Source organism: Astatotilapia calliptera, chromosome 7 (genome assembly GCF_900246225.1).
Source record: "Astatotilapia calliptera chromosome 7, fAstCal1.2, whole genome shotgun sequence".
In the NCBI taxonomy this organism is placed as follows: domain Eukaryota; kingdom Metazoa; phylum Chordata; class Actinopteri; order Cichliformes; family Cichlidae; genus Astatotilapia; species Astatotilapia calliptera.
This window is the reverse complement of record NC_039308.1, coordinates 28,672,339-28,698,484: the sequence shown is the minus strand read 5'-3', so window position 1 is coordinate 28,698,484 and position 26,146 is coordinate 28,672,339. Positions and strand designations below refer to the sequence as shown.

Genomic DNA, 26,146 nt, shown 5'->3' with positions numbered 1-26,146 from the left:
ACCAATGTAAATCGGCACCAACCTGACAGAGTGGACAGGCAACATTTATCTTCGTTACTTGCTACACATCTAATATTTCATTCATCAACAAAACAGCTGGAAGTTTTATCGAAATGTCATTTGTTTAAGTTTGTCTGCTGTCACACACAGAAAGCAACATAACATAAGGAATTCCACAACACTGAGTGATACATTTATTTCAAGACAGTATCTCAATTTTTGTGGCACTGAAGTGTAAACAGTTCAAAATACATTGGTCGGAGCTGCGTTTGGCAGCATTGCTTAAAATTTACATCTATACCATTTAGCCTTTTCAGTTCTCAGAGATGGGCCAATTACAAATCAATTCAACACATATATATGAAGAGATTTGTGAATTGTGTTCCTTTTTGAACCTGCTGTTAGTTGCCCCATAAATGTTTGAAAAAAAAAAAACAAAAAAACTTTGCAGGCCCCTTTTACAGTATGAAGTGTCAACAAATCTGTCTGTACTAACAGGTTATTTAAATACCGATTTAAAAAAAAACATTTGCAAATGATATGATATCGGGGATCAAGATGAAACCATCATCCTGTGTGGTCATGACCTCGACAAAATTACATCAATTTTGTCCTTTTAGTGGTGATGAAACACAACAGGAAGTCTGCACCAGCTAATTTTCAGTTCTTCTTCTCTTTGCATTTAAAAATCTGCAGTTGATCTTCTATTTCAGCGCCGGCCAGTTGAAAAACATTTCCGCCCTCCCAATAACTGACAGTGGCAGAAGTCTCTAAATGGCAAAGAGTTCAGGATTTTGTGCGAGTGGCTTTTCATTGGCATGTTTGTGGTCCTCCACCTAAGTTTGGTAGGCGAAGATCAACCAAACAGCAGCAACAGGACGATGCAGGCAGAATTCACTATTATCAAAGGCACTGTAAAAACAAAAGAGTACAAAACACAAAGTAATCAAACTGATTCCATCAGCAACCTCAGAAATATTACAGCTGCTAATTCTTGACTCAAATACATCTGTTGCAGAGTGAATTAAAAATTGAAGAGCACACCAGCAATTTAGCTCACTTAATACTGGGTTATTTAGGAAAAAGTTATTTGATTTTGTTAACATCAGAAAAAAAAAAGTTTGTTGACAGTCATGATAAACTTAAAGTCCACCCTCTTTCATTTTTAAGATTTTGTGTATTAAACAAAAATCCTTAGCAGATCTTAAAAATAGGCAAATGCAACTGCAAATGAATAATTACATATGACATATTACAGTGTGTCATTAGTTATTTAATGAAAGCTAAGCCAAAATGCAGAAGCAGTGTGTCAAAAACTAATTGCATCCGATTCACTAACTTGTAAAATCACCTTTCATCAGTCTCTAACGTGATTGTGGATCGGCCCACTCTTCTTTTCAGGGTTGCTTCAGTTCATTGATATTTGTGGTCATTCATGTGCACACAGTTCTCTTAAGGTCCTGCCACAGCATTTCATTGGAGTTGAGTTTTGGACTTCGACTGGGCCACTGAAGCATTTGAATTCTTATCCTTTTTCAGCCATTCTGTAGTAGATTTGCTGCTGGGATTGGGATCATTGTCATCCTGATTGACCCAATTTTGGCTGTGACCAAAACAACCCCAAATCTCCACTTTGGTCTTGTGTCTGTCCAAAGTAAGTCATGCACCCTATCCGTGACATCCTCCTCTGACACACCAACCCTCTGAATGTCCTCTTTCACTACATGAAACTCATAAATCCTGGCTACTCTGGTCACTCCCAATGAAAATCTCAGCTTAAACTGTGCCACCTCTGTTTCCAAACCATATAAAACAGCAGGTCTCACTGCTGTCTTTTAAACATTCCCCTTCACTCTTCCTGCCATAAATCACTCTTAACACTTATCTCCACCCCATCTCTCCTCTCTTCTTCACCTCTCTTGTGCACTGCCCCAGGTTTTTAACCTCAAGCCTTCACTACCTCTACTCTGTTGTATCTTCACAGTTACAGTTAATATGAGAGTACATTTACTTATTTTTAAGATCTGCTAAGGATTTATGAACAATACAGCCTACCGACCTCTCATGACAGTCCGGACTGAGCGGATGAGATTGAGAATCTGGGCTTTGATTCCTGGATCATCTCCAAAACCTCCAACTCCCTGGTCAACACCCCAACCAACTGCAGACACACGGAGAAATAAAGGAGAAGAGAAAGTACAGGAGACAGATGGGAAGAAAGATGAGAAACACCAGTAAATGAGATAGCAGATGCATGTATACGTGTTTATTTTCCAGTTTAAAAAAAAAGACCACCCGCTTTAATGTTATTCAAAACATTGCATTTTTTTTCTCTGTAATGCTCAACCCTTAATTCTTCCTTATAAATCCCAAACAAGAGCCTCTCCATTAACCAAGAGGCAGCCTGCTAAATGTATACGCGTAGCTAGCTGCTTTTAACCAGTTATTTCACCATATGATGTACGTGACATAAAAAACACTTACTCTTGCTGAGAAATCTCTCCTCATGCAACACAGCGATTGCATTGGTACACAGAATAGCGGTCTGGATGAGAGAGTAAAGAGTAAACGCCATGCTGGCAACTTCTTCTTCTCCTCCTCCTTCTACCGCCACTCCCAGAGATGCTGCTGCCGTAAACAGGCATGCCGACGTCGTGCAACAGACGTAGCCAGATTCACACACACGCGCAATGAATATTAAGTGACCACATCACTCAATTACTCTTTTCTTATACTGTTTTATTGGTGTTTTTCCATCCTATTTCCATTTGATTTACCTGCCCTGTTGTTTTATGCCATTTTAGCTGTTCGGCTGTTGTTTTGAATTGGTCTTATAAATCAGTTTGACTTCACTCTTACCTTTTTTTTTCTTTTTTTTTAAATTTCTACAGCATCTTTAAGAGGCAACACAAGCATGCATGCAGATCCCCAAGTGCTTGCTTATTGCAAACTTGATCCACTCATTCACACATACATTTACACAAGCACCTTTTTCTATGGCTAAGCAAGTTTAACTTAACAGTCCCACACTCACACTCTGATGGATGCACTTAGCATTCAATATTTTGCTGAAGGACAGTTTGACATATAGAAAAACACTTACTTCTGACTAGTCAACAGCCCACTCCATCTTCTGAACCACACTTCCCATAAAACATAAGTTTGCATTTAGATATAATAACCGGGATCTTCTTAACAGCCTGCTTTTAGTTTCAGAAAGAACTTCATGTTCTGGGTAAAGGGACTCCATCCACACAAACATGAACTAGTCCTCCACACAAACATGAACTAGTCCTCCACATTCAGTTTTTCATATAGACTTTTAATTTACACATAAATAGTAGAGAAACTACAAGAACATTCTGAAATACATCTGCAATAACAGCTTCTAATGATAACATTTTCTCAGTAAATGACAACTTTGTCCATTTATTTTATAAACAAGATGAGTGAGTTGTCACTTTTGCTCTTTTTGATTTTGCTCAAACATCACCATCATCGCCACCACCCCTGTGTCTCTTTCTTTTTCATTTCACATTATAATAAATAGTATTATCACAATTGGGGTCTCAGGAGTTGATACTCAAATAAATAAACAAAAAAAAGCAAAAAAACAAAACAAAACGCACACACACACACACACACAGAGAGATAGGTAGAATGACTGTGAAGATCAGTATTCACATGTATGACATTTTATACAATAAGGTGAAATAATTTACATATAAATATACAACACTGACAAACTTCAGGCCTTTACTCTCGGATGCCCTTTCTGGAGAGAAAGCACGTGTACAGAGTTTTTCATTTCCAAAACAACGAGGCAGATTCTGCAGCTGATGGCAGCAATATTTATTTAGTGATAATCATAAGACGTTACGACAGGAAAACGTCTTGTGGGAGAATGAACCTTCACTGTGTCTTACAGCTGCTCAGTTCCATATGGTACACAGTCTGCTAATGTTAATGTGACACAGGACATAATTTCAGGTAACTCTGACTTTATAAATAAAGTATTAAATATAATCAGATGTGACATTAATTAAGGACAAGGTAAAAACGGTGGTTTTGAAATGCTGTTAATAGAGTTGTAAACTGCAAAATTTATATATATATATATATATATATATATATATATATATATATATATATATATATATATATATATATATATATATATATATGTGGACGTTTTTTGTGGTACCGTGTTGTAGTACCATTGTAAATATCAGTGCTTTATTTATTTATTTATTTTAATTCATCTGACATACTAAACCAAGGTTGTGTGTGTCCAGCCACTGACAAACTGGTGGTGGTGGCTCGTGTTTACAGGGAATGATTAGAGTTGAACATGATGAAGTCCCTTTGGGATCAAATGTTGATAATAGATAAATGTTGTCGTGCTTGTTTCTCTTCAGGGCCATCACTTGGTGATACAAATACAACCTATCTTAGTCCTTTTTCATCCAGAGTTTGGCCAATGTACAGTTGAGCCCACGGGCAGATAAAAACATCCAATCTTTATTTACTTTTTTTTTTATGCCTGGAAATTAGTTTTCTGACATCTACAACTGCCTTCCTGGTGGTCCTCAAAGGGCGAGGTTGCTTTGGTCCCGGTTGGCTAATGCTTTGAACGTGACTGCCAACACACTCGCAGTGTCACAGGTTTCAGTCAATTAAGTTCAGTTAGGGAACTTGAACCAGGGAAAAAGAGGAAAAACTTTAGAAATCTTTTACCAGTATGATGTCCCACAGCCTCACATGAGTTCTTAGCAGGCAGTGTGTAGAGAGCAACTAACAGAGGTGATATCGAAGAAGCAGCAGAATAATTGCTGTCCTGCGAAAAGTAATATAATGTATGATATAGTTTCACATCCTCTCTGTCGGTGATGGTCTCTGTCAGTTTTCTGTGTGCTAATCCTAAAAAAAAGGGAAATTACATTAGTTTTACATTCAGGGTAAGAGTTTTTCCATACTGATTTAACTGATTGTTTAGAATCACCCCAGAAAATTATAATAAAATGTAGCCAGTAATGCCAAATGTGTTAATGCTATAAGACAGTTTATTATCAATCAAATGAAAATTAAGTATATTTCACTGTCTTGCCATTATCTCTATTATGATGTAAATATGAGGCTTAATAATGTGCAGCTTGTCAAAAGCTTTTTATGTGATAACTATTTATTTTTACATTTCTTTAAGCTTCATTTTAAATTTACTGAAAAATATTCACCTCTTTGCTACTTGTTGAGATGGGAGCTGATCTTTTCTTTTCTGATGATGTTTGCGTAGGGAATCTGAAAGGCAAAAACGCGACATAAAACGTTACATTCTTCCTAAAGAAATACCTTTAACACTGAAAAAGGTTCTCTAAAGTAAACTTTACTATTATGATTTTATCATTGGTGGAAATATGAAAATCCAAAACTCTAGCCAAGCTGGTGAAAGTAAAAGTCTGTCAACACAAATTAAACATTTTTTGGAGTTCATTTGCATGTCTGTGTGAAATTAATGTGTCATTACTCTCAGACAGATCCATCTGCTGGTTCTAGACACATTTGTCAATTGTTTACGTGAGTATGTGCATTTGGTGTGCACATACAGGCTTATAAATTAGCTTGAACCCATATTCATAATCGCCTGCCTTTGTGATTACATGAATGCATGTTCTTGTGTGCGTTTTGGCGCACGCCTTGCCACTGTGTGCACACAAGCGTGTACAGTGGTGGCATGTGTCAGAAAACAAAGACAAACAGCGTCTGTCAGCCTGTCTGCCAGCTGCTCCAGTGATTGATGTCGACGGAAACACTCAGATGGCTGCAAAGGAACTTCTCACCCGTGAAAGACAAACTAGATGATTGGCTCTGTCATTTGATGGACAAATAAGCAAACGCATGTGTCCGGTCAAGTCCTAGTGATGGCTTCATTTATTCAGCCTTTAATTTTTGTTTTTGTTTTAACCCATGGCAAGGATTTCCCAAGTATGCATACAATCTCTAGCAGTAGTCAGAGAATTGACTGGCACATTTCCTCATCGGTTTTTGATTTTTTTTTGTTTCGGTTGATGTGATGTCACTGTATTTTAGTAAGTACTGCATAATTAGTCTTAATTATATTTTTTCTCAAAATCCTTGCAGACAATTTTTAAGGCAATCATGAAGATTTTCTTTTAATTTGTGTATCTAAAAAAGGGTGTTTAATTTGTCATTTAAAAGCATATTTCCATCAGTGTTAAGCACTAACATTAGTAGTCTTACCATCTGTAACTGTTGGACCATCTCCTCTCTGTAGGCGAGCTCTCGTTTCATCTGATCTTGAAAATTGTCTGAAATTAGCGTACAATAAAAACAAACCTTGATTAGGTGGCGCGTGTATTGTCATTTTGGAAAATTGGAGTGATAAAGACAGCCGATGACAGAAAAGGGTTGAGCAAAAAAAAAATCGGCGAAAATAAAAAACTGAAAGGTAAAAATGGGGATAAAGGTAAAGGTGTAAGAGACTGTAAGAAAGACAGAAAAGGAGAAGTTGCCCTTCAGAGTATGGAAACTAAAAGGAAATCAGGGTAAGGGGGAAAAAAACTGACTTACGGAAGACAGGAAATGGTGAGGTGCCCTTCAAAGCGTGAAACTCTTGCTCCAGTCTCCTCCTGAAGTCGATCTGTTCCAGCAGAACCTTCTGGAGCTCTTCTACAGAAGGACAGAAGAAAGCAGAAGGAAAATATGAGAGTGGTTGCATTAAAATATTCTCTCACAATCTCACAAATGTCCATCTAGTATAGATTACTAGTTTTCTATGGTCAGTGCAGCTGAGATGTGCTCAAACAGCCCTTACCTTTCTCCATGCTCTCAACATCCTTTTTCAGCTGCACAGGAGAAGCAGCACCCTGGCTTTGATCGCCTGAAAACATGAAGAGACTTAATTTCAAACTTTGAAATTAATTGTTAACTAAACTGGGATTTGATCCACGAACAGGAAATGAGTACAAAACAAACAAATAAAAATAATGAATTTAAGGCCATGCTCATAAACTATAAATGATCTTGAAATCAGTTATTCAAAAGCAACCAGAAAAGCTACAAATGTAAGTGAAGTTAAGTGAAAGCATCAGGCATCATTTGATCGCCTAAAGGAGGTTATGTCTGTTTGTTAGATCAGGATAAGGATGAGAACAGAATGTGCACGGTGAGACTCAACAAGAAAAACAACAGACTGGATGGCAAAAGTGTGAGGAAAAATTAGGAGAAACAATGTCCATAAACATTTAATAAATTAGTATGAATAACAAAGAAAAAATAGAAAAATACAATAAAATTTGCTGATCAAAAGACTGATCAAAAAGAGAGTGATAACCCTTCAGAAACTAAAAGAAGTCAGCTGACTTTGTGTGCAGAAAGCCAAAGTTAAGTGTAAGTGTAAAGTGAAGTATTGCAAAAACAACTTAACTGCAGTCTCCATTATTTGGACAGAACTACTTGGTTTTTATTTTGTCATGGACTAATTTAGTTTCCTCCTCTCTTCAGCTGTAAGTGAAGCATTGCAATTCATGTTCTGGCCTCTAGGTGTCAGTACAAGTTCATGGAAACTACTTATGATGACCGGAGACTATGACGAGCTTTACTGTTCTCGCCTCTTATTGTAATATCATGCTTCGTCCAATCTAGTCAGAGAGATTTGAGTCAATCATCTGGTGGCTGTTAAAGCTGAAGAAGGGCGGAGATGTGGAAAGTTTTGATTTTACTACAAAAGTTAAGATTTTTTGACCAATACAAGTAGTTCCTGCAAACTAAAGCAGGATTTAAAAGCCATAAATATGGTTAAAAAAAACATCCTCACAGTTAATAGTGCGAATGTTTTATAAAATATATGTTCTGTCTGTTTTGTCTTTTTTTTTAACTCCTGGAGGATAAATCTACTTGTTGCTTTAAAAGTCTGCCATCCTCAGAACAAATATCTCCATTACATGCTGTGTTTTTCCTTCAGATTTCCAGTGTCTGCCATGGTAAGCATGCATGTGTGTGTTTGAGCTAATGTCTGAATTGTGACAATGAGGCATTGAACGCCTTAATGAAGCAAGTGAGCACCCTCGATATGTGTATCCTCCTCCAGTCATTTCATGTCCTGGCTCCTTAAGCCTCCCTATGCTTCTCTCTCTCTCATTTAGAACAGAGAGAGCTCTCCTCTCTCCTCCTCTCCTCTCTCCTTTCCTCTCCTCTCTCTGTCTCATTTGACAAGCAAATTTGCAGACAGTGCCCGAGGATAACAACCTCGTTTGACAGTCAATTAACCGTGAATAGTCAAAGCCAAGGCGGTTTGCATTACATAAATGGAAAATTAGATTATTTTTTCTCCCTAGAAACAGAGGGAGAGTTTAAAGACAGTGGAGGGGGGTGGAGGGACTCGGAGGAATCAGGCCTTCTAATCACGTAGAGCTTCCCACCGCCCAGGGAGACGTTTGGCAATCAGGGGAAAGGTGGTCTCATTTAATTTGTTTCGTGTAATTTTTCGAAATACATTATACATTATGCACAGGGATCATTACGATGTGTGTGCGTGTAGGGGTTGAGGGAATGGGGGGTAGATATAAATGTTGGCACAGATGTCATAAAGCACTTTTAATGTCTTCCTGACAGATATAAAAAGGTAATAAGCTGTGATCTTTTTCAAACGGGAAAGGTTTTTTTGCGCTGAGAAAGGGGAAAAAAGGCAATTATGTCGGGGGCGATATGGGTCTGGGATGGAGATTGCCAGCGCGGCTGCTTATCTCTGAGCTGATGTTTTCTTGTTGAACTATAACGGCCCCCCTAAGAGTAACAGCCCTAGCGACAACGCCACTAAAGAGAGGAGCCGTGGCAGAGCGGCGAAAGAGGCAGCTTTGCACTGCTGTTTCATCTCTGTGTGTATTTATATGAATCCCTTAACTTGCCATCTGAGAGGACATGTAGATGGAGATGGATAAAGCTTAAGAGTCAAAGGCTTTCCCTCACTGACTGAACTGTTCTGAATGTCATTTGTGTAAGAAATCAGTGTCGTTTTGCAAATAAAGTCATAAAGTGTCAGTTTTTAATCAGCATTTTAATCACAAGTAGGTTTACTTTCTAATATAAATAATAATCAGTGTCATCAAACACCAAATATAAGCAGACGGTATCCATTCCATCCCAATAATTATACTTTCAGTGCCTGATTTGCCAGTTTCAACTTTTGCCTTTAGTTTATTTTCTGTGTTCTATCTGAATGTAGCTGTTTTGCAACCACTTATAAAAAAAGAATAAATACAAAAACGTGAGTTTTTATACCTGAGTTCTCCCTCCAGTAGTCCGGGGCCGACGTCTCAGTCTCTGGTACAAAGAAACTATTCTGTTCTTTTGTTTCATCTGAGAAAAGATGAGAGCGAAAGACAGGAAGACAGACAGGAAGAGAGATTCAGTAAGGGCCATTGGCTGAGCTGGTTATCCGGACACATGGAGATAACTAAGTGTACGCATGAAGTGTGCGTCTCCTTTGTGTGTATGCATTTGGGAGCTATGGTCGAGCGTACGCATGTGTGTTTGTCAACGCACTGCGAGAAAACACGGGGAAGACATTTTCTCCGGGAAAAGGGTCAGAGTGGGAGATGAGAGGAGCAAATGAAACGTCACAGGAATATGAGCCTCACAGGAACACAGGGACACTATAAAACCACTCACTCAGACAATAAATGAAACAAAGATGCTATAATACAACAGACTCGGACATCTGATGAAGCAAATAGTAACAGTTTGCTGAAATAGATTGTGTAATGCTATTTGATGAAACAGTGTAAAAAACATTTGATGAAACTGAGACATCGTAAAACAACTGCAGGGTGGAAGATGTAGCGTCCAACAAACCATGCAACCAATATAGTGATTTCTGGAGATTATATATGAAAGATTATTTGCTGTTGCAAATTTGATGGAGAAAAAAAGGATGATGCTTAATGTGCTTTTTAACTTTTGTGTCAACAACTATTTTTCAGTTTCAAAACGAATGCATTTAATTAGATTTCTGCAATGCCGCGTTCTGTGTTGTGGAGACTTTAAAATGAAAAACTGTTCCAAAAGATTAAAACGTTTGCGCTTACCGGAAATGCTGGAATTGTCTTTGGTTGCATATGCAGGAAGTCCTTCGTCTCTGTTTTTGTGAACCTGGAAATCAAATATAGTTGATAAATATTTAATTTAAGACAATAAATTTAAAAAACTGGAACATGCACTGAGGCAGGGCAGTCTGATTCTGATAATACTAATACTACTAATAATTTAATCTGCAATATACTGGAGACTATGCTTTTATTCCTCAAAATGAATACTGAGATAAATCTGCAGTGTGTTGCTAGATGATAGTTTAACCCCCCCCAAAGAAAACCATCGTCAAAATTGAACCTCTACTTCCTCCTCCTCTTGGAGGTCTGGTTAACATGGGAGTCGACAGGTTAAAGATTAGAGTTGCCCTAACAAGCTGGGGTGACAGAGGGAGAACGAACACAAAGTGGCCATTAAACAAGCCACACCTGGGCCTATTAGCTAGTATCAGAGTGAGGTGACTGTTTTCATGTCTACGGGGAGAAACCAGCCTATCAATCTGCTTATGCAGATCACACCACTGCCTGACTGCGGCACCATTTAAATAATAATTAGCTAAAGTGGCCTGTGGGGATATTTACGTTTTTGTAAGCTGTGTCCTCCCGGTGAGGTGGGGTGGAGCTTGAGAGAGGTAAGCTGGCAGGAGGGGAGGTGGGCAGGCTGGGAGACTCCTGCTGGATCGGATCTGAGGAGGATCGAGGGGACGTACCGGGATACATTGCGCCACTCCCTCTGTCTTTCCCCCTATCCTCTCCAGCATTGTCACTCAGCGCAGAGAGGTACAGGTTGGTTTGAGTCTGTGGTGGTCTGTTTGTAAAGCTTCCCTCCTCTTCATCATCTTGCTTTGATGACTCCACATCCACTTCCCCCTCCTCCTCGCTTTCTGCTCCCTCCGGTTCCCCATCACCTCCACTTTCACTTCCATAGCTGCAACTGCTAGTTGGTGATAGCCGCGGGTGTTGGTCTGATCTGGTGACTACAAAGTCTTCATCCGTTGCTCCAGTGACCCCTCCGCCATTGCTGTGGAGCTTGGCAATGCTTTCTGCATCTTTGATGACAGGTCGGAACGCAGAGCCATAGCTTGACTTCCTTGACTGGAGAGTTGGGTTCTCCAGTAGTTTGAGCCAGCCCTCTGAGGTGACAGGGCGAGGGTCGGTGGTAACTGTTGTACACTCTGTGTCAAACAGCCCAGATTTGGGTGTGGTGGACCCGCCACTGGGAGTCATAGTTGCATTGATCCCACTTCCATTTCCACTCACAGCTCCAGATTCACTGGGGTCTGAGAGATCCAGGAAGGCCTGCCTCAGTGAGGGGTTGTCTGTCAGGGAGGAGAGGGTGCTGGGCTGAGGATGGATGTAAGTGGGGACAGGGATTCCTCCTGCTGCTCTTGGTGGCCAAAACATGCAGAAAGGAGGATAAAAAGAGTCTTTTCGACCGGGCCATAAAAGACCAGACAACCCTGCCCCTTTCTGTCCAGCTGGCACATCACTGTCCTCTTTTTTCTGCTGGCAGAGGCCAAATGCTGGAAAGGGATAAGGGGAGGGGAAGAGTGATGTAGGAGGGAACTTCTGCAGCATGCCGAAACCTTTGCTTGGGACAGGAATGACAGGGTAACTACGTGGTGTCTTACGAGGAGAAAGACTCCCTCCATCCAGATCATCCTCATCTTCAAAGCGGGTTCTTTTCTGAGCACCCAGCTCAGGTCCCATTACGTGAGGCACCACTGAACCTGACAGACTCTTCATGGGACCCATAGCAGAACAATGGGAAGACGAGGGCAAGGCTCTCTTTCGGCTGCCTCCATTGAACATAGCTTTGACATCTTCCCACGCATAAATTAACTCCTCTGGTGGATGTTTGTCGGTTAGTTTGAGGTGTCGTCGCCAGGAATTAAAGTTGGCAGCATCAGGCTGGGTATATTTGGTTTCTGGTGTTGAGCGGTGGGAATGGAAAATAAACTTATTTGGGGAGAAGTACATGTTGCAGAAGGAACACTTGATGCATTTGGCCCTTGAACTATTGTAGCGTGCAGGAATGAAGTTACCACGGCAACCCCAGGCGCACTCATGTGTTACATCGAAAGCAAAGTTGTCGGGGAGTTTCGGTGGCGAGTTCTCTCCGAGAAAGGACTTGCACAGACGCTCAGCTTCACGCTTGGTGATCATGCCACAGCGTCGTGACGAGATGGGCATGGCGCCGGCCCTTCGGAGTATCTCCAGCTGAACCGGCGTGCACTGAACACAGGTGATGCCCAGTGCCACCCGACGATTGTGAATCTCATTATAACTGTAATTCTTGAGGAGTGTGTTGGAAATCTGCGCCAAGCAAAGTCTCTCTGTATTATCTATGACCAGTGATACAATGGGAACGCCATAAAGGAAGACCTGGCCAACCTGGTTGGGTTTGAGTGGTGAGGAGGAAGAAGAAGGAGAGGGTGACGATAAGGAAGAGGATGAAGAGTGGTGATGGGTGGGCCTGGGTGGAGTCAGGGGTTCCTGTTGGTAGGGGCCTGTTGAGCTTGTCATTATGATATCAGTAGGGCTTGAAAGATGAGTCTTGTCCATGCTCGGATAAAAAGTAAAAAAAAAACCTGGAAAGAAAGAAAGAAAGAAAGAAAGTTCAACATTTATTAATTCATAAATAACCTTTTAAAACAGTTTACGAGCGCTTCTCTACCTGTATTATCAGCAATATGAAATGAGTTTCTTATTACCTAATATGCACTTCGACCAAATAAATATTCCTCAAAATAATAAATAACAGAGAAGTGGATAAGGGAGAGCAAAGAGAATAAATAAAAAAATCCAGTGAAATGTAACATTTTAATTAAATGTATCTGATTACCCTTTCAAAATCTGTTTTTTAAGAAAGTTAACAATTAATTTAGAAATATTTTGACATCACAGCTAAATGCTTATTTTAATATTTTTAATGTATTTTAATTTCTGACTATTCTTGCAATTTCATAAGGGGCACAGAAATCGAAGCTGAATTGTGCAGATGGAATATTATTGCTGTTACTTGTTTTGATGACAGCAAATATATTTTTTAAATGCTCAGGAGGTATATCTTGATGTGGCTCCTGCGAATTTTTGAATTATCAAATGGGAAAAATGATTCAGGAGGATGAGGAAACACTCTTTCATAAGCACTGCTGTGAAGTGTACTTTAAAAAAAAGAATCATTTAAAAAAATTAAAAATAAAATAATGCAAATACCACCAATGGCACATACGGTATTTTAATAAGGTTGCATATAGTTATTATTATTATTTCTGTACCATTCACAAGGCTTTGCTTATATGATGCCAATCTTATTGCCTTTAATAGAACTGTGGCACTTCAGATGTCCCATTCGTGCGTTACTTCATATACTTTTTATTGTGTTTATTTATTGTGCTTATTTTAATATACCTTATATTTTTGCATATATTTTAAGTATGATAATGATAATTACTGAATATAACGAATAGTGTAAATAAGAGATTTATATGAGCTTCTTGAGAATAAAAGTTATTTTTTGTAAATGTATTATGAATATATTGTTTTCACTTTTTTTAGAAACAGCAAATTTGCATGCCAGAAATTTCCATAAATCCCTTACAGCGCATCTTATGTTGGTTCTGCATTCACACACAGTTGTGATATATTTTAAAAACCGGTATAATATTTTACAAACATTTCACAAAATTTTAAATTAAAGAGATCGTTGCTAAGAAATTACAATACATTTATACATTCTAAGAAATTTAATAATTACATTGCGTATTACAGAAAAAGGACACTGGGTCTAAGAATGTAAAACAACTGCGGTGTTTTTTCTTCTTCTTCTGTTTGATTTAACTACTCATAGGTACAGCATAAAGACGACACGCAGGACTCCGCATACCAGAACTTTAACTCAAGAATTCAGCCCGTCTTTAATTTTTACTATATTAAATTTTTTCTTTACATATTTCTTTTCTTTTTTTATGCTGTTTGTTTTTCTTTTTTTTTCGCAGAAAACACATATGCTTCCATTAAAGTTTTCACAAGTGGGTTTCACGTTCAACTTCGGTAGAACAAAATTAAAACAATAACAACAACAACAAAATAATAACAATAATAATAACAACAACAACAAAAGCAATAATAATAACAATGTATTCCAAGGAAATAGAGGACTGTGAGTTATACATGCATCGCATTTTCTGTCCCCACTGTTCATGTAACACAAATCGATAACAGTCTACACTTTTACAACACTTTAACCAGAGTAAGCTCGGGAATGATCAGCAGTCCTTACCTTCGGCTTCTGGGGAAAATCCCAAAACGCGTCAAAAATATCCCGGTCACGAGAGAAATCGATTTATCCTGCGCAGCTTTAAAAGACTCATTTTATCACGTAAAAAACAAACAAACGAGAAACCTTGTATCCGGGAAACACGTGGAAGCTATTTTTTATTTATTTACTTTTTAACTGTAGAGAGAGCCTGCTCATGATGTGAGTAAACTGCGGCGCTCGCGCCGGCTTTATTCCCTTTTCTGAGACACCTCGCGCAGTCCTAATCCCCCCTCCTCTCTCTCCCTCTCTCTCTCTCCCTCACGCGCTCTCTCTCTCACCCGGCAGCACACCTGCCTCGAGTTTGATTGGCGTGTGGCGCGAGCTCAGCCCACCATCCGGGACAGACACCCGCACACCTTCACGCGCGCACACAAACCTCCCACCTCCCGCCTTCCCTCACTGCGCCGCTCTGTCCAAGTGAACAGCTAAAATGACGTCTCCCTAACTGTCAGCGAAACGCTGGAAAACTCAAATTAACGCCACAGAGGTCCAGGGTAACATACGCACGACACCGGAATGAGTCCAGAGCGCGCGCCTTCAAACTTTAAACAGCCACCTACACTAAAAAAAGACAAACCCAGGATATAGGAGGGGCGCAATTTTAGCTATTTTACTTACCATATCATCGGCCTAATGAATATTAATTTCAGCTTAAGTGGTTATTTTCACACAGAACCAACCATAGCTACGCTACAAGCTGTTGCCATCAGATGGTTGTCTGCTGTTGGTCCGCGGGACGCACACCCCGAGTTGCAAATCAATTACCACCAAACTGATGTTAAAAGAGACTGCTGGCAGCACACACGGTCCGACGAAGAGACTTGAATTGGAAATATGGCTTTTAAACACAGACATGGTGTGGAGTAAAACACTAGCTTGGCCGTGGGGGCCGAAGAAAGGAAAAATAAAAGCTGAGACAGCAGACAGACAGGCCGGCAGACAGTCTGAGGATCAGAATAATATCTATCAGGGCAGCTGATACCCACATTCAACGCTGAGCAGGCTTTTGGAAATATGACTGTCTAAACATGTGCAGGTCGTTTCCAGGACTTTTAAACGGCAGCAGGAAGCACACTGCAAACTATATCATATGTTGTAACCGAGGCTCAGCGATGCACCCAGCTAACACACGATGCTATAAAAGGTGCAATTCACCTGATAAAGGCCCTTAAAAAATTTCAGCAGAGGGATCGGATAAGTGTTCCCGCGGGAGGGGTTCAGAGCATTTGTTACCAAACCCTTACTCCAAGCTCCGAAGCAGGTGTTTTTGCAACTGCTGAATTACTCCTTCCACTAAAAATATGCAGGCAAATTACACATGTGAAGCGAAGACCTAAATATGAAGTCCATAACCCAGATACTAGCGGCCTCACATTTATCTGAAGTTATCCGCAAAATGATCTCGTTTAACTCTTCATGCGAGTGCACTCATGGGGAAGTCCTAGTTCCAAATAATGATCGTCCTTGTTAATTAAGACACGTTGATAACAAAGTTGCTCTCAGGACAGATTCTTCTGTGGCTCGTCGTGGGGCAGGATGGAAACTTTATGTAGGGAATAAGAAAGAGACCAGTCTCAGAAAGAAAACTGCACACACGTTAAACATCAACACAGGTGTGTTTGTCTCTGAACTGAAAATTATAACTGAGGTATCTCAACTTCTAAGGAACTTTTTAGCAGAATGTTTTTGAAAAGACACGAAGGTTGGAATAAATTTTATCCCCACTTTTATTATTATCTTAGTTGTCGGAAGGTGAAATAAACAATTACCACGGGGGCAAAACACGCAGGGATCTTTATTTGCTCCGAATTGCCTGAATAAATAAAAGCTGCAGTGCAGACTAATATTTTATTTTGTCTAAATTACACATAAAATGTTGTAACGTTCGACATATCTTAACATAATCGAGAGACATCCAGTCCCTAGATTTTTACTTTCATGTCACCCATTAATTTCCTTGCACACCATCAGATAATTCATAAAAGTCATCAACACTGAAAGTTTTGGAAAGCCCGCTTTTAATCCAACTTCTTCCTTGCGAATTTCAAATTACGCATTCATCTGTCTGAGTAACTGTCAGTCTGGTTAAAAGGCTGCCGGATACTGAGATTGCCTGTAATTTATTCTCGCCCAATCTTTTCTCAATAGCATCTTGATAAACATGACAGAATCGCTTTTAGGCTCTGCTTTAAATCTGTGCGCGCCTGTGTGTGTGTGTGCGACACAGAGGAGAGCGAGAGCCCCATCTGCTCCTTTTCAAACCAATTTAGGATGTCACTGCGCGTGCTTTTGTCTCGCGGACGGACGCCACGGGAACACTCTGCAATGGGACAAGAGGTGGGTTGGGGCTGGTAGGAAAGGGGGGCAAAGAGCGGAGTCACGCACGGGCCGCAGTTATGGTGCTTGGTGACGTCACAATAGAGGGCGAGGGGAATAAAAGAGTGTAAAAACCAGGTAAAGTAGGCCTACCTTCAAGAGCTGATACCCAATCTTGCTTCAGAAATGTGTTTTGGCAAACACTTACATAACACCCTACCCAGAAGTGGCCTATTTAAAAATAATAAAAATTTAGATATGATTATATTATCTATGTTTACCACGTGGTTACCAGATATTTAAAATAAATATGTGGCAATTTGCTGCAGAATGTGAAATAATGTAGAATATGAAATAACTTTTATGTCTGGATGTATTTGTTTTATATTGGTCTCACTAATAATGCGCAGATAAACAGCAATGAAGTAAATGAATGGCTACTCGTTTGTTGGGTTAACTTTCCTTCTCCAGGACAGAGATGTCTCTGACATGTTATCAAAATCCGAGCATGACTAAACCATGTGAAGCAGGAAAAGACGTATTGGAATACAATAGAGCTATTAGTCCCGTTGGAATACATTTCACTTTTTTTCGTAATGCATTAGTCGGTCGCCCTACTGAGAAATTAATCTTGCGGTTAAAGGAAAAAAAAAATGCTTGTGTGACCTCGGAGGGTCAAAGCTGGATGAAAAAAAAGGAGAGCGAGTGCTGCACGTCCAAAAACATAATAAATTAAGAGCTACAACACTAAGTGATCTTGAGACATTTAACATCAAATCTGTCAATAAGTGAAACATGCCCCGGGAGAGTGATTACCATACTCAGATGCATCACCTCCTTTTTTCAAAAGGCACTGGATCAAGACTGAAGTACCCCACAGCATCGATTTGATTTTCATTATTTTATTAGTAACCCTCATTCTCTTGAAACAGTTGCACACATGCAACTTACAGAACAAGAACAAAATGTATTTTATACATTTTTAAACTGCCATTCAGATCATCCTACTTCAAGCTGTTCGAATATTGTATTTATTTATGTTTTTAAACGAGACAGCATCTAAAACAAAACTGATATTTAACCACAAAATATATTCACGTTGGTTCTCTAACAACTCACCAGAGCTTATATTAATTTATTGCGGATTTAGAGGCAGATGTAGGCTACAATATGGCGCACACTCGTCCTGCACTCCCCAGTTTAAATCCTCACTTAATGCCTCGCGTCTTCTACTGAATCCTTCGACTGAGTTCTGCAGTGAAGATTTAAAGTGCATTACAATTAACACACATGTTAAAAAAATACGAAAAAGTAATTAAGTTTAATATTACATTATCTTTTTTTCTATATATATATATTTTTTTAATTTGTTTAACTTTTTTAACTTTTTTATATTTTTGCCAGTTTAAATAAATGACTAGAATGAAAGAATACCGAAACAGTGCTGGTCTATTTACAGCATTAGTGCTGCCCTGTCACAGCCTATTAGGTTACATTATTACACTGAATCTTAACGCCTATTTAAAGCCGTGGGCCAAAAACAGTTTTTCTTTTTACGTATTACACGATTTTTTTTCTCTTTTCTGTGGGAATCTTAATGTTTCAAGTGCTCTCATATGTGGGTGTAAATCATCAACTCCAGGTGCCATCTGTTCTAATTTAGATTTTATTTGTCATGGTTCTATTTTTAAACTGCTCCCGTATCAAGACTCAGCCCTGTGAGTGATGCTGTCCTCAGTTTGTTAGATGTGAGCTTGCCCGAGGCGCTTGTACCAATTAGCAGAACAGACCAACAACTAAAGGTTCCCATATTTCATCGCAGATCTGGAACATTAGCCAGTGAATTATTGAGAAATGATAATTGTGCCAAATTCACGTGACTCAATGTTCACAGAAAATAATTTTTAATCAAGCAAAAAGGCACATCGCTCTTTTAAATCGTTTGTAAATAAGCGCATGTACGTTCTCGCTGGTTTGTTTTCACCTTTTAGAAATTCACCACCTTATACTCATTCATCTGATCACATTTTGTGTGCCCACCTGCTCTGCAGAGATTTGTGTGTGTGAACGTTGCTCTGACATAGCAATAAAACTTAGTCCCAAAAAGGTGTTAAATTTAGTGCAAATGTTTAAGTAAAGAAAGTCCCAAAACACAATTTAATTTAGTGTGTCTATACTGTAGCTTTCTAAGTCCTAGAAATATTATTCCTGACATGAATCTGCATAATTACCTGATCCTTCAAGTTACAGATTCATTTCAGGCAAATGCAGGTGTAAGTATCCAATGCTATGTTTTACCTGCTTCAGATATGTGCAGAGGCCCTCATTGTGTTCAAGTACAGCTTGTAACAAAACAACCCTTGCACTGTTAATTTAATTAATTAAGGAAGTACATACTGTGTTCAAATATACTCTCTATAATCTTTCACAATATAATTGTTGCTGATTTGAGTCTCCATATGAATGTATGTTTATTTAAAAAGAGGTTGTTTTATGAGAAGAAGTTGACCACTTCTGGTGTTAATTTATTACGCTGCTCTTTGTTAGCTTTTACTCATCTGCGAGGGTGACCTAAGTTTTGAAGTACGTTTGTGGAAGTCCCACCTGGAGTTCCTTCATTTAATATTTTATCAACTTATCAGCCTTATCAGTTTTTCCATGATCATCTCAAGTTTCCCCGATGTTTGGTCCTTCAGAGCATTCACTGTGTGAACAGGTATGTTAGGAAGGACTAAAAAAAAGGATACTGTACAATTTGGAGCTGTAGGAAGATACAGTTTTATTTACTGAATGACTCAGATCCATAATTAAAGGCTTGCTTGACTTTTAATGACCCCTGAACACAAGCAAACTCGTGTAAGTTATTTTAAGTGGAATGAGTAATGAGACGTTAACAGTGAACACTGAGCTGAAGCCAATTAGCTCTGCAGTGCAGGCAGACTGCTGGGCGCTACGGTGCGCTTTAAAGCCAAGCAGAGAGCCTGCAAGGTCAGAAGGGGCTGGGCTGTGTGCGTGCGTGCTTGTGTGTGTGTGAGTGTGTGTTGGTGTGTGTGTGTGTGTGTGTCCATCTTTGCAGGCTTGATGTTATCGTTTTCTCAGTTTGTTTGACACATTTGTGCACAAGCTAGAGCACAATGGTACGTGCACTTTCCACCAAAAGGATGACTTTAAGAGCTTGTTGACATGGGAAATGTATTTTATTGGCCGTTTAGCTGGTTTTATTTTTGTGGTCAAAGCTGCATTAACATCGCATCATAATGGACTGGAGAAGTGGGACAGTTTTGATAAAAGTCTTTCGCCCTCATGGGAAGCGTGGATACCATTCTAAGCTGGGAAATCTATTAAAAACTTATGCTATAGAAAGCTGTCTGCAGTAACACAGTGCTCATAATACGTTTTGTGGTTAACGAGCTAAAACATGTAAAACCAGCGGTATTGTTCTTTAAATGTTTTATCTTCTGAATATAGCTCAGATTGATGCGATGCAGGCTGCTTTTGAAGCAGTAGCAAGTCAGTAGAACTAATGGTACATTTAGATTGTTTGTGTGTGTTTACGAATATAATCCAGAAACAGGATTTAGAAACACCCTTCCTGAGTGGAATTTTTTTTACACTGGAGCATTTGGGGGATTTTTCTCATGATGTTAAGCAGTGCAAGTTAAAAGTGGAAAAACAAAAAGAAAAGACAAAAGGAAGTAACGGTGACTTCTCTCAGCTTCATTATCATGTTTTTTTTTCACACTCCTGACAAATTTGTTTTATGATTCTTAGAGGTTACTATGTAAAGTTGCGATATTGTTTGTCTTGTGTAACCCATAGATGTGTTAGATAATTATTATAACAGCATTATGCAACTCAAATTCTAAAACTCTTTTGGATTAGGTTTGTTAAAAGGTAGAAAAGAAGCAGAGAGAGAGAGAGGGAGGGAAAGAGAAGGAGAGGTCTTAGGCAAGTAACGCACTACAAGACTATTATCTCTCGTCCAAGAGAATCATTCAGCTCTCTCTGTGGGGTGTCAAAGCGACACATCTCGGCGGGGAGAAGATAACTAACCAAGATGATCTCTCAGTATCACGGCTTAATTTTCTTTACTGGGGGATATTCGGCGGTAATGTAACTTAAATAGGCCATTGTGGAGCAAACTGCATCATTTTATATGGGACATAAAATCATGGAAACTCACCAAAAAGGAAGATTGGCACTTAGGTCTGCACAATGTGTTAAAATGGATTCTGAATGAATTACCACAAATGTCGTCCCATAAGGCCTGCAAACAGTATTTTCTTGCTGTGCGTGCATGAGAGCAAGAGGTGTGTGTGTGTGTGTGTGTTTGTGCATGTGTTTGAGAAAGAAAGACACAGAGAGAGGGAGATCTTTTTTTTTTAGATTGAGATTGCTCATTTAACCTTGTACAAGAGCTTAATTCCAAAATGATATGAGTGCATTTAAAAATAAAAGGCATGATTAACATCATGATTATCTTTGCCTTGTGTGTGTGTGGGCGGGCGTGTTTACACATTCCTTTTAGCTCATATGCTGCAACTTACAGATAACAATTAGGAGTCTGCTCATGGTCACATCCAGTATCCCAGAAGTGTAGAGGAGTGGAGGCTGCTGTAAGGAGCATTTTTAAATGCGTTATCGCACACATGTGGGTGTAATACTCAGGTGCCCACATAGGCTTGTTCATGCAGTTTGCATGCATTACGCTATTGACATGGTGCATTTGTGTGTCTCATCTTTCCACTCGGCCATGTTTCTGACTTGTCTGTCCATCTCCCTGAGTAAACAAGAGCTATGTTAATGTGAATGTTAAGGGCTCTATTAGTGCTACAGACAGGAAGTGGAACAACCCAGGCTTTTTCTATTCGTCTATAATTAATGAGGACTAGAGGTTAAACTACCTCTTAATCACCAGACAACATAGAGAGGGATACGAGGATGGAGGGGATAAATAAAAGACGAGAAAAGAAAGAAGGGAATCAAACAGAGTAAGTGAAATAAAGAAAAAATAAAGGGAAACAGCCATCATTGACCTCGATCAGTGTTGTTCTCGATCAGCATGAATTTGCCCACAAATATTTAGTCATCTCTGTAAGTAAAAGATCAAATCATCCCATTGTGGTGTAGTTGGACTTTTTCATACATTAAGAGTCATTTTGAAAGAAATGTAAACATTTGATCCTCTTTGAAACAGCTCCTTATGAGAAAAAAATACCACATGGAAAAACACAAGGAAAATTAATTTTAAAAGCAATTTCTGTCATGGTTCTGGGTCATTAATCAATTGCTTTGTGTTTATGGACTTCTTGACTAATCATTATGGTGTTTCTAGACTCATATTTAGTATGTCTTATATTTATTAGTTTTTCTTGTTTATCCCTATTGGTGCTGGTTTAGCTCCCTCAGTGTTTCCTGTGTTTGTCAGTCTTGTCATTTCACGTTCATTGTCTCTGTGTTCTGTCTTTAACACACTCCTTAGTGTCTCTCTCCCTCTGTCGCTCTCTCTCGCTATCTTTGTGTCCCTCTCCTACTGTTAAGCTCGCGTGTCTTTGTCTGGCTCTCACAGTGGGTGTCACTTCCTGTTTTATTTTCAACCCTATCTCGTGTGTTATGTTGTTTTGCCTCCCCTGTTCAGTTAGTCAGATTTGTTCCTGCTGTGTTTCCACCTGTTGCCCATCCTCTCGTTATGCTGTGTAGCCAGTCTTCATGTCCTTCCGCCATGTTTCCCCATGTGCTGTGTGCTTCATGTTTTGCGGCGTAGTTACCACGCCAGAGGTTTATTGTTTTGTGATTGAGTTTGTGGTTCTCAGCAATAAAGCTTTTTAAGTTGCCTCACGGCCACACCTTGACAATTTGGTTTTGACCCACTTTCTTTTCACATGCATTGCATAATTGTTTTGAACGCTATTCAATACAAAATTCATTTAGCTTAATATTGCATATACTTGAATATACCGCCCTTTGCTGAGCTGCCTCACTGCATGTCAAATGAAATCAAATATGTGCTTCAACAGTGCCATTCAATCCTGGTCTCACTCCTAGCTCCTCACATACAGATACATGCCTGAGTTTAAACAAAGACAAACTCTACACACAAAGTATGGCAGCAGCCAAGCTTGTGAAAACAGGTCACAAAGAAACGACTTTTAAATACCAAAAACTCTGCGCTGCACTTACTAAGATCCCATGCAATAGATGGGCAAAGTTCAAAGTGCATCAGATAAAGATGTTGTTAGGACAGGCATGTCAGGGACACATTCAAATAGTAAACATAAAGAAAAGAGATATATATTTTTTAGCTTTACGTGGCACTTACATATGGTACATTTAACAGTGTCTGTATGACACTTATTGTTTCCACACACCTACACTGTATGTTTTTGGGGAATGGCATGTGTTTGCATGACTTGAAACAAATGCATAATTCTAAGCCAATGTGTTTGTGTGAGTTTACCTCCGTTCTTCTTGTCATAATATCACATTCGTGTGCCTCCCTCACTCCAGGCAAGCTTTAATTGTGTAATCCTCTGATCCGGCTTGTAATCCTTTCAAACATACAGTACAGGGGTGATCATATCCATAGGCACTCACAAACACAACTTCACATCACAGATTAAAGTGGAAACAACAGATTTTGCTCTTGTTTTTATTGAAAAAAAAAGAGAAAGTAAACAGGATAGGCCTAAAAGCACAAATACAGCAATCCTTCACAAATACAAATGTTTATTCCTTTCGACAAGCTGTTTTACCTGCATCTCTTTTGGATTTGAAATATACTTTAATGACGGCTTCAGCTTTGTTTGCTACTCCACAGTAAGCAGTGTGACAATGAGGCACAATGCACAATATGAGGACTGAAACTGAGGCAGTAAAATCAAAATCAGCCACGATCACAAACATTATTAGTTATAATAGTTTCATTTATTTTGTTTTGCTGCTTTTTTGTCAAGTCATGCGCTAGAAAGAGCTTTTTGTAATTGGCCATAATGCAGCAAGTCTCAATAAATTTAAAAATATAAATCAGTCTGCACTTATGGATCAAGTGCCATAAGTCTTAGATAAAATATAAACCAGTCAACTAACTTTGGAGCAGATACAAGTCATTTTAATAAGCCCTCTTACTTAAACATCTACTAAAATAACAATCCAACTTCTATGGATTTTTTTTCAAACAATACACTTTTTGACAAAACACAAATATGAGTTCACACAAAGCGATTCCAGCGATGCTCATCGCACTCACTGCACTGCAAATTATGGAAAAACAAACAAGAACAAAAGCAGTCTACTGAGAAGAACCAGCCTGCAAATTCTTAGACAATTAATGTTAAAAAAAAAAAAGCCACACCTTTACTTTTCAATTATTTGATTTTTAATTATTTGATATTTGTGTTAAATGTAGTTCTGCTCAAGGGCTTGTCATTATAGATAGAGGCTGGCTTTTAAAGATGGGCCACTGGGCAAAATGGTAAACAACAGAATTAAATGGTAATAATTATTGTTCCAGAAAATAATTATTGTTCAGCTGCTTATCTGCTCTGGTGTTTAAATAACAATGAATATTAGCTGCCTTTCTCCCTCTCTCTCCCTCTGTATGTGTGTGTGTGTGAAAGAGGTTGGCTTAAGTTGAATCGCATATGCAGGACACAGATAGGCGGGCAATGTGACACACGTACTGTACGTACACATGCAGCCAGAGATTAAAACTCACACAGTGGGTTTTAAAGATAAGAAATAACATGTACAGCCTGTTATTTCCTGAAAACTCTTTCTTTATTACAAAGTAAATTATTCAAGCTCAAATATTTTAATAACTTTTTGGTAACTTTCTAATTAACTTGTCCCAAAATTTAGTTTCAAGGAAAATGTATTTAAAGTAAAACAATGTGACGATTTCAGCACAACTAATAATATAGCTAATATGCAACTACACAAAAAATGACAAATTCACATTTAATTGCTCGATCAAAACACGTTTTTTTAATGACAGACCAACAACTTCTTCTCTCCCCCCTAAATGAGATCAAGAGTGCCACATATGGATCAATTTTACATCTGTATTGTTTGTGATGTCCTGATCCCCCCCATATTAAAGCTCAGCATCAAAAACAGTTTTTCTTGCTATTATTGTTATTATTATTGTGCCTGATCTCGTACCACCGATGCACTAATACCCTTGTACAACATTGTGTGAACTGAGGGATTAACTGAGAGACATTAAGGACGCATGGCAGTGATCTGACAGAGTTAAGGGCGTTAATGATGACAGAAACATAAGCCTTTGTTGTTTTCGATGATGACAAACAAGCTCATGTGCCACATGTGCACATTTACACACACACACACACACACACACACACACACACACACACACACACACACACACACACACACACACACACACACACACACACATGATATGCTCATTGACTTAAGTATCCCCCAAAACACAGTGCCAAACATGAGATCCAACAAGATGTTTTTCCACCTCTATTTTTGATGGATTATTTTGCCCCAAACACTGATATAATCTTTAGGATATTTCAGTATCTACTGACAGATGTTATACAGAAAGAAGATAATAAAAACAGCTATACTTCTCACCTATTAAGGGTCATTCATATGTAGTTCATTATTGTCACATAAGTACAAGACTTACAAAAGTTTTGATTAGGTTTGGGAGAGTTAATCAGTGTATAGTGCTGTATGCTGTATATGAGCTTTTTGATCCCAATTGTAACTTGGTAGGTTAAACTTGAAAATAAAGAAAGAAAACCAGCAATTAAAATTGGAGACCCCTGAAGGCATCCAAGCAGCAAAGTCTTTTAGTAGACAAACATTTGATTCAATCCACTGCTATGCATACATTTTAAAACTCTGCATCCAGTCTTGTTGCCATCAGTGTACCAAGGCACCAGACCCAAAGGACGCCTGGTGCATATCTCTATGATGGCAGCAGTGGCTTCTTATAAAACAAGAGTATTAGTCATACTGGGATGAGAACATGTTGTTGTCTGATTGTTAAGTCTGATGTCATAGCCATTTCCACATCCAAAGTTCCCTTTCAATTCCCCAAAGCAAAAATGCAGAGGCACAGCTGACAGTTTAAAACTACCCAGATTCGATCAGCACCAATAAAATGATCAACGTGGTTGTTCTACTAGGCATTATAATAAAGAGAAGTGTCCAGACAATGATGATAGAGGATTTGCAAGGTTGTGCAAAATTAGAAGTTAGCAGTAAGTTAGATTAAGATGCCAGTTACTGACAGATTCCGAATTTTTAATTATTATTGGGCCTTCACCTTTATTAGATAGTGGAAACTGACAGGAGGGTGAGAGAGTGGGGAAAGAGGAATGGGCCTCGGGTTTGACTCAAACTCAGGCTGCTGCATTTCAGC

At 39.0% G+C, this 26,146-nt stretch overlaps 2 protein-coding genes across 3 annotated transcripts in view; both read right to left on the bottom strand.

Annotated features, from left to right (window-relative positions):
* Nucleotides 1-164: 164 nt before the first annotated feature.
* Nucleotides 165-2,644, bottom strand: ier3ip1 (immediate early response 3 interacting protein 1). Its single transcript, XM_026176964.1, has 3 exons — nt 2,485-2,644; nt 2,060-2,161; nt 165-912 (listed from the first exon to the last, which is right to left on the bottom strand). Exons 1-3 carry the CDS (start codon nt 2,573-2,575, stop codon nt 857-859), a joined length of 249 nt encoding a protein of 82 aa, XP_026032749.1. The 5' UTR covers nt 2,576-2,644; the 3' UTR covers nt 165-856.
* A 1,546-nt stretch (nt 2,645-4,190) lies between these two features.
* Nucleotides 4,191-26,146, bottom strand: part of skor2 (SKI family transcriptional corepressor 2) — a 104,550-nt gene continuing 82,594 nt past the window's right edge. Inside the window, exons 1-9 of one of the 2 annotated variants that reach the window (XM_026174218.1) lie at nt 14,389-14,635; nt 10,686-12,694; nt 10,104-10,167; nt 9,298-9,375; nt 6,833-6,898; nt 6,589-6,687; nt 6,259-6,326; nt 5,235-5,298; nt 4,191-4,920 (exon numbers count right to left, since the gene is read on the bottom strand). In XM_026174218.1, the coding sequence (XP_026030003.1) occupies nt 5,242-5,298; nt 6,259-6,326; nt 6,589-6,687; nt 6,833-6,898; nt 9,298-9,375; nt 10,104-10,167; nt 10,686-12,668 (2,415 nt within the window). In that variant the 5' untranslated portion in view covers nt 12,669-12,694; nt 14,389-14,635 and the 3' untranslated portion in view covers nt 4,191-4,920; nt 5,235-5,241. Of the gene's footprint in view, nt 4,921-5,234; nt 5,299-6,258; nt 6,327-6,588; nt 6,688-6,832; nt 6,899-9,297; nt 9,376-10,103; nt 10,168-10,685; nt 12,695-14,388; nt 14,636-26,146 lie in introns of those variants that run through there. The other variant, XM_026174219.1, reaches the window with a different exon arrangement.